Raw genomic sequence first — 16,441 nt, forward strand, 5'->3', positions numbered from 1 at the left:
TAGAATGTTTTAGATAGTTATGTCTACTTGTATGTGAGACGACTCAAGATAATTTGTTCTCAAATTGAATAATTTTGTTCAAGTTGGACACAATTGGATAGTTGACTCAATCAAGATTAGTTGACAAGGTAGTCCATTGAACTTTTGATAAAGTTGGAAGAAGACCTTTGATTTGACTAAGTTTGTACAACCACCAAAACATTCAGCTAGAAAAAGAGCAATCAATCTCTCGGAACGGTCTAATACTAGCCCATGAAGTGTTATCATCATAAAGTCTGGGATTCGAATCTCGACAAAGTCGAAATAAATACATCCCTTATGTGCTAGTCATTATTTCAAAGATTAATTGTCGTCTGTGATTTACCTCTTCCGTATTAGTCTGAGGACGGATTGACAGAAGTATTAAAAAGGTTAAGGGAGACACTGAGGAAATTAACAAAAATACTAAGATAAATGTATTCATCTTTAACCATGATGATGAAATAAAGAAGCAATCAACTAAGCAAGTGAGATGGTGTGTATCAGATTGTCCTTTTACTAAATATTTTTATAAATAACATTGCAACATGAGGACAAACAGATGATAATGAGAAATTAATAATTATTTTGCCGTAATTTCAAATTAAGCTGCATAATATCGCACATTAAATTATTGTAATTTATCAATTTATTTCTACAAATAATTCGATAAATAATAAAATATCAATTAAGAATGCTGTGAATTAGATCGATTAAAAATACTAAAATTTGCATTAACTTAGTAATTTATTCCTTAATTGCTTCTCGATTCTGGTCAAACCGGTTCAACAGCCTGAACCGGGCGGACGGAACACTCCGGCCGGCTCGGTTTGCAATTTCCCGAATCCCGGGCGGGTGAAGATGCGAAAGGGGATCCAGAACCGATCAGACCAGGAAGGCGGCGATGGCGGACGAGAAGACGAAGGCGGCGGCGAGGGATGAACTTGCGGAATCATTGGCGGACCTCTTCACCAACATCTCCACGATGGTCAAAGGCGAGCTCGAGGTTTGCCTTCCAAGTAGTCTCTTCGATTCCTTTTCATCATTTTTTTTAGCTGGTGCTGGATCATGCCACTAGCTCAGTTTTAATCAAATGTTATTTTATATATCTCCATCAAAATTACTTCTTTTGTACGTTTCTTTAGGATTCGAATCTGTTGCTACACCATCATTTTCTTTGGGAATTTGTTAATCCTAGAATGATACTTTTTGACGATATGTTCCATTTTCTTTTCTGATTGTTAAGGCATAACCGCCATGAAATGGTTCAGACCCAAATTTCTGTTTATCACTCAATTAATCTGATGATCTATCTAATTTTCTTGCTCGAATTACAAAATCATTGTTCCTCAAAGAATGCCCTCTCCTTAAATTTGTTTTCTTTTTTATGGTTGTTGCTCTTTTCTGGTCGCTTCTGTATCTTCTGTTGACTAAGAAACATGGAATTCATTTTTGTTATTTCAATTTCCTCAAAGTTTAGTTTTTTCTAATGGATGGATTCTGGGCGATGTGCATCTATTACTAGAGGATCGATAGATTAAATTAGTATGACATGTTCTGGGCAGAAGGTAAGGTACAAATGAATGGATTTGATGTTGAAATGGATTGTGCATTAAAGCTGTGTAAGATGCTTCAAGGTTCATTGTTCATGTGGTCTGTTTAGAAGGAACTAACCTACATTGCGTTGAGCAATGGAAAAGAATTAATTTTGACAAACTAATTGGAATTCTGAAAGTAATTAGACTTCACTTCTCATGGCGTGATGACCGAACAAATGATGCCTGCTGATGCAGTGCTTCCTACTCTGTTTTTCCATGTCCAGGAATATTCTGCAATAATTATTTTGATGCAAAAGATCAAGACTAAGATGTCTAAGTTGTAAGAACTGTTAGTCTAGGATGTGTGGATGATAAAGTAGCATATCAGAATGAAGCTTAGTTAACTTGAATAAAAAATAAATAGGTAAATAAATAACAAATAAGGCTTTGTTAACACTGGAATGCCAAATACTGCTGATTCTTGTTGTTTTTCTATGTAAGATATGTGATCCAGCAAGCTAATTTTGTATCTTATTGTCTGCTTGTTTGATGGAAAATGTCTTATTGAAAAATATTCTCTAATGTGCACAATGGAAAATCATGATCAATGGAAATTATACTCCTAGACTATGGAAAATGTGTAGCTTTGTTTTATTGACAAAACCAACTTCTGGTTCTGGTTGAAGAGGGCAAAGACAAGCTCAATGAGGCGCCCTCGGTCTACACCAATACATTTTGCATTAGCCCTAGGCGTTAGGTTTTGCATTGGCCAACACTACCTCTCCGTCTTGTTGGCAGCACAACGGAGATAGATTGGGAAAGGAAATGAATGAATGAAAGGAGGGGAAATATTTTTCTTTTCTCACAACCAACTGAGGAAAAATATCTGATGTTCCTTGTAAAAGTTCTCCTCTGAAAACATTTTATCCTTGTAAATTATTTTCCATGAAATAACCATATCTTGGTGTCATTCAAGCATCAAGCTTGTCATGATTCCTTAACATATCGAGTCTCAAGATAGCAGGATTACCTACCTAACATCGAAAATGTTTCACGTAGTAGTTTCATGGTGGAGGAATAGTTTCTTTCTGCAGCCGTATGACATTTACAAACATCATTATAGATGATAATTGTTTGCCTACGGGATCCCTTATTGTATGATAGCATAAAATGAACATAATTAAACCGATGAAGTAGATACTATATTCACTTTTGCTCGGATGATGTTCTCATATCCATCGAAAATATAGAACTTCGTTTTGATACACGTGCACTTCAAATTATATTATCTTGCATGATTGATCACATGCTGGATATCTTAATGTAGAAATATTTCCCCATAACTATTCAAAAGGGAAAGAAAACTATATGTTACTTCTGATGACATTTTGCTTGAAATTGATCAACCTAAAACTCAATAGAATGGAAATTACTTTGTTGGTGTTTTGTGTGTTTAGCGGTGGTTATGTTAGAATAGTCAGGTTCGTCTCTCATTTTAATCGTGAGTTTATCACATTCAGGGAACAAATAACCAGCTATTGCTGCTGGAGAAAATGAACCAGAAAGTGGCCGAGGAATACAATGGCTACGGAGACATTGCATCTGGTCTGAGAGTATTCGTCGAACAGTTAAGTGCAAAAAACCATGGTTTTGCAGAGTATGTCCAACGAATCGAGAAGATAGATCAGCAAGTAACTGAATTTGAAACTGTCATATCGATGCTTGATAGATACACCTCTTTGCTGGAAAGGAAAGTGCAATCTGCTTGTCACAAAATGCCTACTACATGAAAATTTGCTTGCAAATCAACAATTGTATCCCTCCTGTAACAACACTCAAATCATTCGAATGGATGCTTGTTTTGTGACATCCGCTTGTGATCGTGTTGTTACGATTGTCATATCTACCTCAAAGTTATCATCTGTGGATTTACGACTTGTTTGTTTGCCGAAGAATAATTTATTTGTGTTAAATATTTTCTACTGCTTGTTTTTCTTCCGCGAGGTTGCTGCATCCTTAGGTGTCGGATACTGGCAAAATATCTAGAACAAAACTATGATGGTGGATCAATGGAAGAATGCTTGTCATAGCATTTTTTGTCAAACTTCATGAGCAAAAAATCTCTGAAAGAATGGTTGGAAGACATGAGCAACTTTTTGAGCATGCTAAGCAAAAAACAGAGAATAAACTAAACACGAGGACAAATTAATCCTTTGAATAAGCACCTCGAAAAATGAGAAAAATAAAGAAGAAAAGAAAAACTGTCCACAACCTTCCTTCCTTTCAAAAATCTGACTCCTGTAAATTGCACCAAGAACTGTACGGAAGATCTGAAAATAGAGCTTGCAGCAACACAAAATTGATATTTTTTTTTGTTTATTTGTATGGAAAAGAAACTTTGGAAGAAGTGGGTTTTAAACAATATCGTCATCTTCTACACATGCACTCCACTTCAGCACAAGTCTTGTTCATTTTTTTTATTTGTTTTCATTCACTATGCACTGAACCCATAGGGCTATAGTTTACAAAATCACTATCCGGATTGATCGTACAATCCAGAAATACCAAATCTATCCAGGATTGTTTGGAATCATCTTTTGCAGTGGAATCGGAGCAAAATCAGTAAAATCATATGCAATAAATAAAATCGATACGATCCTACGTTACAATGATTCTAAACATTTTTTTATTAGAGTTGTTTTGTTGTCTTTAAATCCGATCATCTTATTACATTTTTTTCCCCAGAAACCCTATATCCTAAAGGTCCGATCCTAACCAATCTGATTATATCGATTCAACCTTGATCCTATACCGATTTTGCATAAGATCACAATCCTATGTGCACTATGCATATATATGTTTGTGTGAATGTGTTTTAATTTTGAAGGGGGTGTGTACATGTGTTTATTAATAGATTAAAGCGGATGATCAACTTCTAAAAGGTAAAGGAGTTCTTGAAGTTAGAGTTGGTCCAATTGCCTTAAGCCACAGACACTCCTCAAGGACCACACTGTGAACATGGAACACCTCAACTTTTATTCTTTACTGAAAAACTTCAAAAAATAATACAATACAATATGAATGCACAAAAATATATGATATAGTAAAATGCTTTATAGTGTTTGGTCAAATCCTACATCTATAAAATTGTTTTTCCCTTGGCCTCTCTCTTCATTTAAAAATCTTGTGTGTGTATGTGTGTGTGTGAGAGAGAGAGAGATCTTAGACTTTGAAGCTTAATTTGTTTGGAACTCCATAGCTTAAGTTGAATATAGGGCATGAGAATTGTGGAAGCAAATAAAAAATGAGATTAGGGTGTGTGAACAAATGATTGTCTTGTTTTATTCTTGTATTAGCGTATTCAGTGCATTGATCAAATCGAGATTGTTATATGATAACACTATACGTAGCCTATGACCAATACAATTTTCATGTCCATATACCTTAAAAGTGGCATAACATCAATCACATTATAATAAGTCATGAATTAATAAATTTACAAAATGACACAACTAGAGAATATATAGGCTCTTACCAAATTGAACATCAAATATACTTATGAATATTTAATTCATTTATCCTCCTATTAATGAACTACAAATAATAAAGCAATAACTCCACCTCAATCACCATAACTTGGTTACATAAAACAAATTGACAAAACCAATCAGTTACCCACAAGGAAATATGCATGACCCATACAAAATTTAATAAAGGAAGGAAAAAAAATAATGGTAAAGTGGAGAAAAATCCCCAATTCCATTCTTAATTTTGCATGCAGTCCCCCTATCTAAAAAAGTTTGTTTCCACTTTCTACATGTAAAGTTTCCTTTGCTTCAACTCCCCTCATGTAAATATCATGACCAAATTGTCCTAAGATGTTTTAGGTATAAAAAGTTTAAAAACGAGTATCATTATGATTAAATTCAGTACTTTATAACTAGAATTCAGTACTTTATACTAGAATTGAGTATATTTTCTATCAAAATTAACCCTCATATTTTTCGGTACAAATACTCTAAAAATGAGTATAATTCCTATTAAATTCAGCACATTAAATTAGAATTGAGTATATTTTCTATTAAATTGAGTACGATATTTTTCCTGCTTAATATAATTACTCAAAAATTCAACATCATTTACCATTTAAAGAAAATCTAGTAAATTTTTCATCCAATTGAGTCATTTAAAGAAAGTCTAGTATAATTTCCATTTAATTGAAGTGAAAAAAAATCGTACTCAATTTGATAGAAAATATACTGGATTCTAATTTTAATGTACTGAATTTAAGAGAAATGATACTGATTTTTGGACTTTTTATACTCAAAAATATCATGGACAATTAGGTAAACATACTTGACTAGGGAGTGGAAACAAAGTTTTTCACCACTAGGAATTGCATGCAAAATTTTAGTTACCAATGGGGAGTGCATGCAAAATTACCCAAAAAATAAACTACAACCAAAAAGATTCTTGTGGGGAAGTGTGCTGATACTGTGTTTCTTCCTCCCTTTCAAACTCACTATTAAAACTAAACTCTTAACTACCCTTCCAGTCCACACTAACCTAACAAAGCTCACAAAAACCAAGCCATAGCTTGCCATCTCTGCATCGAACCTCTCGCAACCACACAGACACAGCTCATGGAGATCGCCACCCAAAAAGAGTGAGGCACAAGCAAAGCCCTGGACCATGGTGCGAAATTTGTGCTCCCTTTGGAAAAAGAGCCCCATCTACTCTTAAATTAGTACACCAGCTTCCTTGGGTTGACAAAACCTTGCATCTGAGTTTTGACCAGCAACATCGTTGCATGCATGGCGGCATGCAAACTGCTCTTGAACAACGAACACGCATTTCTTCCACTCTGCTCCTTTTTACGTGTCTTTCTTTAATCACAGAAAAGGGCTTTAGGTCCTTCCTTCCAAGTACACCCCTGCAAGCAAAGCTAATGAGAACAAGTTAAGAGAAATAGTTAAAAAAAAGATTGTTGGAATCTTGCCCTTGACCTATGAGCTGCAATGCTAGCTTATAGAGCTTGGATCTTTGAATTGTTTTCATCCTCTTCCTCCCTTTTGCTGCATGACAGACATTCTGCTCAGGACAGAGTCATGGGGTGCTTGAGGTCTACAATTACTGTAGTTGTTATGCTTGTCTCTTTGATTTCTCTGGAGGACTTCCTTAGCCTTGCTCATAGAGGTATGTAGAGTAATTATTTCTCTTTGTTTAAGTACTCTCTATAGTTATACTGACTAATTGCACTCTAACTCCTTTGTTTCAGATTTGAACAAGAACAATATTGTGATTCTTAAGAGCGATGAGGTATAGTTTGACAAACACTCTTCCATCTTGTTGGAGTTTCAGAATTCATTCTTACAGACTCAATGGCAGGGACTAGTTCAGGCCAAGCGATGGTACAGAGGGAGGAGAATGGTGATTGAAGACGAAAAAAGCAGCATGAAGCAGAGTACAGGTGCAAATCCCAGCTCTGAGAGAAAATGTGGGCGTGGAGAAGAGAAGGAACCGAGAGTAGGGTGTGAGTTGAGCAGTAGAATTCGCCCTTCTTCTAGACTACACTTTGCTGGGCTTATACCTTTCAGCGCAGATTACCGTGCGCCAAAAAACCACCCTCCAAAGAACAACTAAAACCGAAAGGCAGGGTTGTTAAGCCATTTACATATGTCTTGAGGTCTAACTTTTTTGTCTATTTACCCGTTAAAGTGATAGATAGTAGAGAGTAACAGTTATGTATGATGTATATCTGTCGTCTAAATTAAGTTCTGTTTTAAGTGGTTTTGATCTAAGCATTAGATTGTCTCTCTAGTGTCGATTTGGGGTTATGAAAGAATTATTTCAGCTTTGTTCAACTTGAATCCATGTTTGCTCTTCTCTATGCAGGGGATGCTAAGAACACTTTAACCAAGTTGCTTCAGTCATCAAACACAGAGGTAAATGTTCATGCTGTAATTTCTTAACAATAGCTTATCCAAGAAAAAAAATTAGAAAATGCTAGCTGCAAATAGAGGAAAATATTAGCAACTTCAGTTTATCAGTAAACTAATTCACTCAGACAAAACAAATATATTCATAATGCACCTAAGCACCATTATGTAGTTATGATAGAATTTTTACTATTGATTAGATAACATCATAACAAGGACCGTGATATGTTTGAGATGTGTTCATGTTTGTAATTCCTCTCCCTGCCATTTACTTAGATTCTTCTTTAAGCCACCGCCAGTCCTAGACACAGTTGATTGATCAAATCATGTTAAAACCCAAATCACTTTTATTAGACATTATATATCTTGCATTCCTTTTAGGTGATTTTGTTTCCAATGTGCTAGTCTTAGTGTGTTCATGTAAATTATAGTCTGTTTGTCTTCTTATCACAGGAATCTAGTACCAGCACTACCAAACCCCACTTGAGAAGTGAAAGAAATAAAGCAAGTGAGATACAAGGCAAAGCCAAAGCCATTAAGGACTCATCTAATGACACACGAGACAACATTGAAAAGCTAAAACTTTTAGAGGCTTCTGATCAACTTTTCAAAATGCTGAACAGGGACTATGATCTCCGGCCGCGTCGCCATCCGCCAGTGCACAATTAGAATGTAACAATGTTCAATGAGTTAATTTAACAAAAAGTTTTGACATGGGAAACCATGTATATTTTGGTTTATTAACTACTTTGGCGATCCATAATGGCTCAGCTCATTGTAACTTTGGTCAAATAAGAAACACTACAAATCATCAAGGTGTATCGTGTCTCAAACTTTATACTGCAAATCCTAAAGGCGGATCATGTCGCCAAAATTTATCAATACTTTGAAAAAAAAAGGGAAAATTGAGTAGCTACAGCCTACCATTGGATTTATATTGATTGACAAGATCAAGTCATGTTCAAACGAGTTACTAATACTTGTATATTGCTTCCTAATAAAATTTTGGATGCCTTTCAGATTTAAACATAATTTAGCCACCAGAAACATACTTTATGATTAAAGACTCAAAAATTAAAGTTATTAAGAAAAGAGATTAAATATTTCTTCAAGGGAAAAAACAAGAAAAGAAGTTACATAAGATGTTGCAAAATACCTGAGTACAAGAGGCTCAGGCTCTAAACACACATCAACTCAGAGAACCAAACTCAACATTTTGCAGTGATATATGACCCAGATATAGATCTTTAACATGTTGACTACACAAGCCAATGCGCTTTCCATTCAAACTGGGATGGATCGATGAAGAGAATCCAGTCCTCCATCCAGGAAACCTTTGCCTCTCCTTCACATGAAGCGTGTAGAGACTTGGAGATGGAATAGTGCATCCCATTACAAAACAATCGAACACTCGAGCTGCCACTTTCACTCTTGACAAAGACAGGAGACATAATCCACTACCTAAAATCCCATACATATAGTATTCATCATCATCTAATTTAGTAGTAGCATTAGCATCGAAGTCCATATCTTCTAACGTCAAAGGGATGCCATACTGCTCCAACTCAAACTTCTTCTCAATTAACCCTTCATACATCCTATACTTTGCTGCAATAGTTCGAATACAAGACTTCCTAATGCAATGCACCATCAAGAGCTTAATATCCCCAAAGTTATCAAATTTCTCATACCATCTCAGCCACCGCTTAACCAATCCAGAGAACCAGCTTATAATCAGGTCATCATCTTGTAACACAAGTTTGGACACATGCATTGGGAAGCCTTCCATATTGATCAAACCATAACGATGCAGACATTTCTTTATAGCATTCAAGGGCACTTCCAATCTGAGCACTGTTGTGGATTTTGTAGAAAGTCTTGGTTCTATGCAAGGATCACGCAATAGTTCAACAGTGGCAGCTGTCTCAGATGAAATATACACCTTAGCCTGCTTCTGGAAATTGTAGAATGCTTCTCGAAGATCTTGTGGCACTGCTGGCTCTGCAATGTACTTAGAGAGGAGCACCTCCTCATTATCTTCTAATTTGGCAATCACATCTTGCATCCAAATTTTGAGTAAGGATTTGAACCAATGATCTGTTTCCATGCCGCCCTTGCGAAACTGTGAAATATAATCTAGCAATGGAGTGCTAAGTCCAAGCTGCTTGATTTCTGATTCTTTGATTCTTCTCAAACCATGGGCCAGCCACTTCTTGCCAATTCTAAGTGTCATGGCATCCCAGATCTCTTTCTTCTGGGAAGCAAATAGCTTGACCTTGTCCTTCAATTTGTGAACTGCTTTCAATTCAGCACTTTCTGGAGCAGACAACCTGATCACTGTACCGATAAATTGTACACCAAGTGAATTCTTTCTGATTGATGAGAGATTCATTTTATCTTCTACATCTAAATGAAGTGTGTTCTTCAAATAACTTATTACTTCAGACTTTATTTTCATGGCTGTTTCTTTAGAACCTGAAACAGCAATAAATATCTCATCCATGTATCTACAAGCACAAATTCTCGTCCGTACACAATCACCCAATTGGTTAACACTCTTATCATCATTAGCTTTTATTTGTTTACGCATCCAATTGCGAAGCTTTGAAATTTGGACATCTTTGTTGACACTATCTTCAAGACCAAGGCCCTCATATCTCATGCACATCTCAAAAATCACATGATCTAAGTTGTCCAGATATACATTCATCAGAATGGGCGAGAGGACTCCCTCCTGAGGAAGGCCATGGCCCTTTGGGAAACTACCAAACACCAAATTAAGTACTTTGGCATCAAACATATTCTGTATTAAATTGAACAGCATGGAATCTTCAATCTTCTCATTCATTTCAGATAGAATCTTAGAGAGAATTAGCTGGTCAGCTTCTTGGTTGATGAATAATGTAAACCACCAATTGTGATTACTAATCTCCTTCCCAACATAGTTTAAGGCTGATCTTTGCCCTCTTCCACTGCGGCAACCATGAGATATTTTAGAGAAATGTTGTCTGTAGACAACTTCCAGAACTAATCTAATAGCTTCTTGCACAATTTTGAGCTTCAACTTAGGAAGTGTCAAACACTCCTTCTTCTTGCTCTTTGATATAATTGATGTGGTGTGTAATTTCACATCAAAATCACCAGTTGCTAGCTGCTCTGCTAAGGAGTTGAAACAAATATCGTCCTTCTTTGATGTCATGTTGATATTAGAGTTAAGTCTAATTATATCGTAAGTGTCAGAGAGGGTATCAACATTAGCAATGACTTTGTTCATTAGATCATAATACTTCCCATTAAAGAAGTGTGCTTTCACCCTCTTCTTGATTCGAAGTTCAATTAGACGCTTGTGCTCCATCCTGCTCAGAGGCTTCTCTTTATGCAAAGTCAAAGATTCATCAGGTAGGCATGCTAAGCTCTTTGCCAACGACATCCCCTGCCTAGTCCTATCATTAGCATTTTCAAACTCTTCAAGCATGAAATTCGCCGCAGAATATCTCTTTCTTCCATCCCACTTGCCTGTTGCACAGGTAGAGAGCTCCGTTAGCACAAACTCGAGTGAAAGGCACCACGCAAGTGTCAAAAAAGAAAAGGCTGATGTGAGAAGATACCTTTAAGCATGAAAGCTGGACCGAGACAAGCATCAACCTTCAGGAGCAAAGAGGATGAGCTCAGGAGAACTCGCCCCCTTGCTGCAATCCACATTGCGTGAATACTGTATGGAATCGTAATTTTACGTTCAATGCAGCATTCTATCGAGCACATGAAGCACGCGTCTTTCTTCTAGTTGATCTTACCAACTATTAACCCCCATCGCTAAACATGCATATCCACTTACATTCCTTCCAGAAGTGTGACTAGTTTCAGATCGACAAGTAGTCAAAGTCGATTCTTTTACTATTAAAACGATTAAATTCACAGTGTAGGAAAGCCGTGAGGAACAGTTTTGATGAAAACAATACAAAAGTTGGCAGTAAATTTATCTGGAAATGAAAAACCGTTCTAGATCACGCGACATCGTGGAACGAAATCAAAGATACCTTTTCAACTCGAACTCGACCTCAATCGTGGCGGAGAGATTGGTCATCGCCGCTGAAAGGAAACCGAGGTCCGGGCGAACTATTTTTCGGCGTTCAGATTGGACAGTGTTAGAGGAGCTGGAGGCGCGGCAGTGGCCGCAAGAGGGGACTCGCCGTCGCCGACGAGTACGCGTCGGGCAGGCTCGAGGCGGCCAAGTAGTGAATATGGAATCCTCTTAAATAGCAACAATCGGCAATGCCATCGCTAAAAGGGAGTAGCTAAATGGGCCGAGCTCGGTCGGCCCATCTCAGCACATTACGATCGTCTGGTTCGTCCACAACAACGAATTCATTTAAACCGCTCAGCCCATACAGACTAAACCCATTCAATTCGACAGGCTCTTTTAGAAATTATAATGCGTTATAAAAAAAAAGTGCAAATAAAGAAAAAAAAAAATCTAAAATGTTATTGGGGATAACTACCACAAAATAAGCACAGCAACAGAATTCTATTCGATGAAACGGGTCAGTTCCTATCTTACATGCTTCCTGCAAAAAGTGTGCTTTCGTAGTCCCAAACCAGCACATTTTCCCGTCTTTAGAGTATGTGTCTATATAGGCAATACTAAAACACTACGAACCGCCATCAGTGAGCTTGCAGGCGCAGTGGAAGTGGTCAGCTTGCTTCACCCCAGTGCATGGCTTTCGAACGTCCTCCGAACCGTCGTCCATACCCTCAACTACAAACTTCTTCCTCTACTGCCTTTCCTCCATTAGCAGCCTCGGGACAGAGTGTGCTCCACGACGACACCAGATTCATGCTCCGCAAGACACGGCGCTGCCCCCGAGTTCAAGCTCTTCACAGCCCCGGCCACACAATGCACGCCATAGTTCACACAAAGCAGTGGGCAACAAGAAAGTCAGTTATTTAATCATGGCAACCAGCTACACCAGGTCCAACTGATTCGAACAAACAAGTTAACTAAAACTATGTTTGTAAAATTGAAGGAAAACAATAATAATCAAGAAATGATTTGGATAATTTAAGTTACAGAGTAGGCTACTCCAAGCTCAAAGCGCTTCGATGTTACAAGTACTGAATAGAAATTACAAGTCGTCGATATGAATATCAACGCTGGCTAATTCTCAGCTGTGCTACATTGTCCACTGCCTACAAGACTAACAACATCAATACTTCCCCGGAACACTTGCAGCTATTCCAGAACTGCATGGCATCGGCCCTTCCTATCTTCCATAAGGATGATATCTGCCAGCGCCGCCTATGCCAGGGCCCGAGCTGGTCCTGCCACCATAGTGTCCTGAGCCATAACTGTTCCCAGGTGAACCATAGCCAGCGCCAGCACCACCACCGCCACCATAGCTAGAACCACCATAACTCCCAGCTTCGCGCCCATATCCACCACCTACACTACCTCCATACCCGCTGCCATATCCTCCACCGTATGAACCGAAACGACTAGAATATCCAGCGGAAGACGCTCCACGATAGTCTCCTAAGCTACCTCCGTATCCGCCATAACTACCACCGTATTCACTAGCAGCACCCCCAAAACCACCATAACCACCAGGTCTAGGCCCAAAACTAGCTGGTGTCCTGTAGGATGAAGGACCATAGCCACCAGCACTGCCAAAGCTGCCGCCACCGCTGCCATATGAGCTACCAAAGCTGCCACCAGAGCTACCACCATACGAGCCACCAAAGCTGCCAGCACCACCACCATACGAACCACCAAAGCTGCCAGCATTGTCGCCAAAGTGACGAGTCCTAGATTCACCGCCAAAAGAAGGTGGGGCATTGCCAGGCTTCTTTGGTTCAGCCTTCTTGATTTCAACCTAAAAATGAAACAATGTCATCAACAGAGCCCGTACAAAGGGCATACAGAGTTGAAGTAAACTTGGCTCAACAAAAGAAAACTAATTACTGGTTCGATTGGTTTGAGATACTAAGAAAAATTGTATCAAAATTCTAGAAGACAAAAACTATCCCCATGCTAATGTTAAACTGTCTATCAAATCTTGCACTAACTCACCTTAGTGCCAGCTAGATCAATCATATTTCCTTTTTTCGCTAAGAGATCATCTACATCTTTTTCATTCTCAAATACTATAAAACCAAATCCACGAGATCTGTTGGTTGTATGGTCCCTTATGATTTCATGTTCCTCCACCCTCCCAAACTCAGAAAAGTAGTTCTTGAACTGATCTGTTCAGTTTGAAGTAAACATCGGATCCTAGTGTCGTCAGCATTTTTAATAAAGTGACTACAAATTATATAAAGATAAAAGATAAATTACCCTCAGAAAGTGTAGTCGGTATTCCACCAACAAATATCTTCCTTGTCTTGAAATCTTTCAAAGGAGCAGCACCTTTTGGAATAGTTCTTTTTATTTCCACCTTCAGAATCCATGTAATGAAAGGTTAGAAATGACACATTAAGGACGAGAAGGGAAGTGTCAAATACTTGGGATGTAATCTTGTAATAATGTATCAAAGGCATTTTTTTCCCCTCATTCAAACAGGGGAAACTCAGACCATAAGTACAAGATACTAACAGGAATGTCACATAAAATAAAAGATCAGACAAAATAACAAAACCAGAAACACAGCAGATACATATTGTTATAAAGAGAAAAGGCAGGATATGTTACAATTGCTGCAAGTTTACTGGTAAAAAAAATCAGTAATGATACAGTTAGAAAGAAATAATAATGAGTCATGATCACCAAAATAATACCTACCATTTTTCCATTAAACACATGTGAGTCCTCAATGACTTTGTCAACTATAGAAGCATCTTTATACGTGATAAACCCAAAACCCCTTGGCTTGTTTGTATGGCGATCTTTCATTATCACTGAATCTACTATCTCTCCATACTGCTCAAAGTGTTTTACAAATGCTTCTGCAATAAAATGAAACAAAGCATTCATTGGTTTACAAAAGTCATATTAATATTCATGTTATCCCCAGAGTAAGCATGTTTAACAAATTGCACAATAAAACATGCAGAGAGATAGAGAGAGAAAGGGGGGATCTGAGACAAATCCTGAGTCATAAATATCTGTCGGAAAGAAACAAGGTAATGGAATCAAAATCCATGGAGTTTAGACAGTCAGCTTTCATGAAGAGGTGTCCATGAAAAGAAAAGGAAAAAAAATAGAGTTCAATTTAATGCAAGTTACAAAAAAAAAGATACACAAATGATATACCCATGAAGATCAGAATGGATGAAATTTTCTTCCAGCAACAGATTAATTGATTAGCAAACCACAAGAATATAGATACACAAAGTAGCCATTGAAAAATTTTAAAATATATAATATAGAAATTTGAGCAGTCACAATGTAGAGCAGATTATCAGACATCAATGAATAATGTTCATATAGAACAAAAGGGTAAAATTTGAGCAAAAACAACTTACTGTTAGTATTACAGTAAGATAAAACAAAAGGCATTACACAAAGGTCATGCAAGAAGAAGGTTGATGAGCAAGTGTCATGATGAGATGCACCAGCAAAAGGTTTCCAACAATGAAATAGTTTACACTCCAACTATTTAGCATTTTGCACTTAAGCTCCTTTCTGATTTTCATTGGTTTGCTCCACTAAAATGGAATGACTAGTGCTGCTTTTTTCAGCCTATCTGCCAAGCTCGAAAATTTCTCAAATAATTATATCGATAGTATCTAGAACATGGAGCAATTTGCCACTATTCAAACCTTCTCTTGCTTCTTTAGCTAGCAGCTGATATTTGTATTCAAATGACAAGAGGCATGCGTCAAACCTTAAAATTACAGAAAAGTGCAATTCCAGCACTAAACCTGAATTACTGCAGCATAAACACGCAGAGAATCTACTTTACAAATTAGTTATTTCCTTCTCGGAGGAGCATAATAAGAGAAGTAGTTATTTGTTCTGTCAACGACCAAGTTGCAACAATGCTGCACAATTTAGGACAACTTCATACGCTATGTGAAGATAGAGAATAACGAAACATCATTAAATGTCGCTATTTATTCTTATCCTTGACCAAACGCTCTGTTGTTTTTTTTATTATTTTTGCGATATGTATCATAGAAAATCCAACTCGAAATGTAAAGGAAACCTAAACAAGTATATTAACAAGATCAATGTGTGGGCAACTGATCGAGAGATAGATAATCAAGATCTACATAGAAAGAATCAGATCTCTTTGATGAAAAAATGGTTAAACGAGTTTTATACTAATCAGAGCAACAAAAAAGCAACTAACCTAGCGACGTATCTTTCGGCAACCCTCCAACGAAGATCTTTCTGCAGCAACAGAAAAAAAAAACATCTAAGAAAGTGATGAAACGCGAGCAGGAAGCGAACGAAAAGACATCAAATGGAAGACTAAAGCCGGGGGAGATAACAGAGGATACTCACGCAGGGCTTGCGCCATCATGCTCCTGCATTCTCGAGCCCATGGCGAAGGCCGCGCTACGAGTTAGATATCCACACAAGGCCGCGCTTTGAGGAAGACCAAGAATTAGGGTTTTCTTGACGACTGGGGGAGGCTACGCGATGCGCTTTAGTCGCTTATAAAAATATCGGGTGCGAAGAGAGAAGTGATCTCGACCGTAGATCTGGTAACATAATCCAAGTGAGAATTTGATAGACACCGTTGATTCCGGAGCAAACCAGAGAAGGAAACCGGCCACGTTCAAGTAAACCCGATTTGATTTCTGATTTGATATAGGTTTTTTATCAAAATGATATATAAAATCATTTTGTGACCCACTTTTTTTAGATATCAAAAGTGTTTGACTCAATAATCTTACTGGATTTTATAAAAAAAAATTCATCGATCATTTAAATAAATTAAAAAAAATAATGATATGAAAAAAAAATTTAAAATAGACATATAAATTCATGATTTATCATTTCAT

The 16,441-nt window shown here is 37.4% G+C and overlaps 4 protein-coding genes across 7 annotated transcripts; 2 read left to right on the forward strand and 2 right to left on the reverse strand.

Annotated features, from left to right (window-relative positions):
• Positions 1 to 828: 828 nt before the first annotated feature.
• On the forward strand, positions 829 to 3,527 carry LOC122011476 (biogenesis of lysosome-related organelles complex 1 subunit 2-like). The gene is made up of 2 exons (XM_042567870.1): positions 829 to 1,024; positions 3,077 to 3,527. Exons 1-2 carry the CDS (start codon positions 923 to 925, stop codon positions 3,344 to 3,346), a joined length of 372 nt encoding a protein of 123 aa, XP_042423804.1. The 5' UTR covers positions 829 to 922; the 3' UTR covers positions 3,347 to 3,527.
• Positions 3,528 to 6,387: 2,860 nt separating this feature from the next.
• Positions 6,388 to 8,164, forward strand: LOC122008844. 2 transcript variants are annotated; one of them, XM_042564713.1, is made up of 6 exons: positions 6,388 to 6,514; positions 6,643 to 6,752; positions 6,835 to 6,875; positions 6,945 to 7,026; positions 7,452 to 7,501; positions 7,949 to 8,164. In XM_042564713.1, the coding sequence occupies exons 2-6, from the start codon at positions 6,665 to 6,667 to the stop codon at positions 8,162 to 8,164; spliced, it is 477 nt and encodes a 158-aa protein (XP_042420647.1). In that variant the 5' UTR covers positions 6,388 to 6,514; positions 6,643 to 6,664. The 2 variants fall into 2 exon arrangements, with proteins under 2 accessions (XP_042420647.1, XP_042420645.1); XM_042564711.1 differs by lacking the exon at positions 6,388 to 6,514 and having other exon boundaries at positions 6,575 to 6,752.
• A 488-nt stretch (positions 8,165 to 8,652) lies between these two features.
• Positions 8,653 to 11,743, reverse strand: LOC122008843 (nuclear intron maturase 4, mitochondrial-like). Of its 3 annotated transcripts, none has more exons than XM_042564710.1 (3): positions 11,533 to 11,743; positions 11,104 to 11,334; positions 8,653 to 11,011 (listed from the first exon to the last, which is right to left on the reverse strand). In XM_042564710.1, the coding sequence occupies exons 2-3, from the start codon at positions 11,255 to 11,257 to the stop codon at positions 8,685 to 8,687; spliced, it is 2,481 nt and encodes an 826-aa protein (XP_042420644.1). In that variant the 5' UTR covers positions 11,258 to 11,334; positions 11,533 to 11,743; the 3' UTR covers positions 8,653 to 8,684. The 3 variants fall into 3 exon arrangements, with proteins under 3 accessions (XP_042420644.1, XP_042420642.1, XP_042420643.1); XM_042564708.1 differs by having other exon boundaries at positions 11,104 to 11,349; XM_042564709.1 differs by having other exon boundaries at positions 11,104 to 11,389.
• A 787-nt stretch (positions 11,744 to 12,530) lies between these two features.
• LOC122008845 (heterogeneous nuclear ribonucleoprotein A1, A2/B1 homolog) lies at positions 12,531 to 16,068 on the reverse strand. The gene is made up of 6 exons (XM_042564714.1): positions 15,939 to 16,068; positions 15,784 to 15,824; positions 14,271 to 14,434; positions 13,827 to 13,926; positions 13,563 to 13,735; positions 12,531 to 13,365 (listed from the first exon to the last, which is right to left on the reverse strand). Exons 1-6 carry the CDS (start codon positions 15,977 to 15,979, stop codon positions 12,757 to 12,759), a joined length of 1,128 nt encoding a protein of 375 aa, XP_042420648.1. The 5' UTR covers positions 15,980 to 16,068; the 3' UTR covers positions 12,531 to 12,756.
• Positions 16,069 to 16,441: the final 373 nt, after the last annotated feature.

Source organism: Zingiber officinale, chromosome 8A (assembly GCF_018446385.1).
Source record: "Zingiber officinale cultivar Zhangliang chromosome 8A, Zo_v1.1, whole genome shotgun sequence".
Taxonomy (NCBI): domain Eukaryota; kingdom Viridiplantae; phylum Streptophyta; class Magnoliopsida; order Zingiberales; family Zingiberaceae; genus Zingiber; species Zingiber officinale.

Excerpts from the sequence above, each read along its gene's own strand:
- LOC122008845 (XM_042564714.1), bottom strand. The coding sequence starts at position 15,979 with ATGGGCTCGAGAATGCAGGAGCATGATGGCGCAAGCCCTGC. Across the intron at positions 15,825-15,938 it reads CATGATGGCGCAAGCCCTGC|AAAGATCTTCGTTGGAGGGT; the intron begins GTGAGTATCCTC and ends CTGTTGCTGCAG. Across the intron at positions 13,736-13,826 it reads ACCGACTACACTTTCTGAGG|ATCAGTTCAAGAACTACTTT; the intron begins GTAATTTATCTT and ends CAAACTGAACAG.
- LOC122011476 (XM_042567870.1), top strand. The coding sequence starts at position 923 with ATGGCGGACGAGAAGACGAAGGCGGCGGCGAGGGATGAACTTGCGGAA. Across the intron at positions 1,025-3,076 it reads TGGTCAAAGGCGAGCTCGAG|GGAACAAATAACCAGCTATT; the intron begins GTTTGCCTTCCA and ends TATCACATTCAG.
- LOC122008843 (XM_042564710.1), bottom strand. The coding sequence starts at position 11,257 with ATGTGCTCGATAGAATGCTGCATTGAACGTAAAATTACGATTCCATAC. Across the intron at positions 11,012-11,103 it reads TCCAGCTTTCATGCTTAAAG|GCAAGTGGGATGGAAGAAAG; the intron begins GTATCTTCTCAC and ends CCTGTGCAACAG.
- LOC122008844 (XM_042564711.1), top strand. The coding sequence starts at position 6,575 with ATGCTAGCTTATAGAGCTTGGATCTTTGAATTGTTTTCATCCTCTTCC. Across the intron at positions 6,876-6,944 it reads TGATTCTTAAGAGCGATGAG|GGACTAGTTCAGGCCAAGCG; the intron begins GTATAGTTTGAC and ends ACTCAATGGCAG. Across the intron at positions 7,027-7,451 it reads CAGCATGAAGCAGAGTACAG|GGGATGCTAAGAACACTTTA; the intron begins GTGCAAATCCCA and ends TTCTCTATGCAG.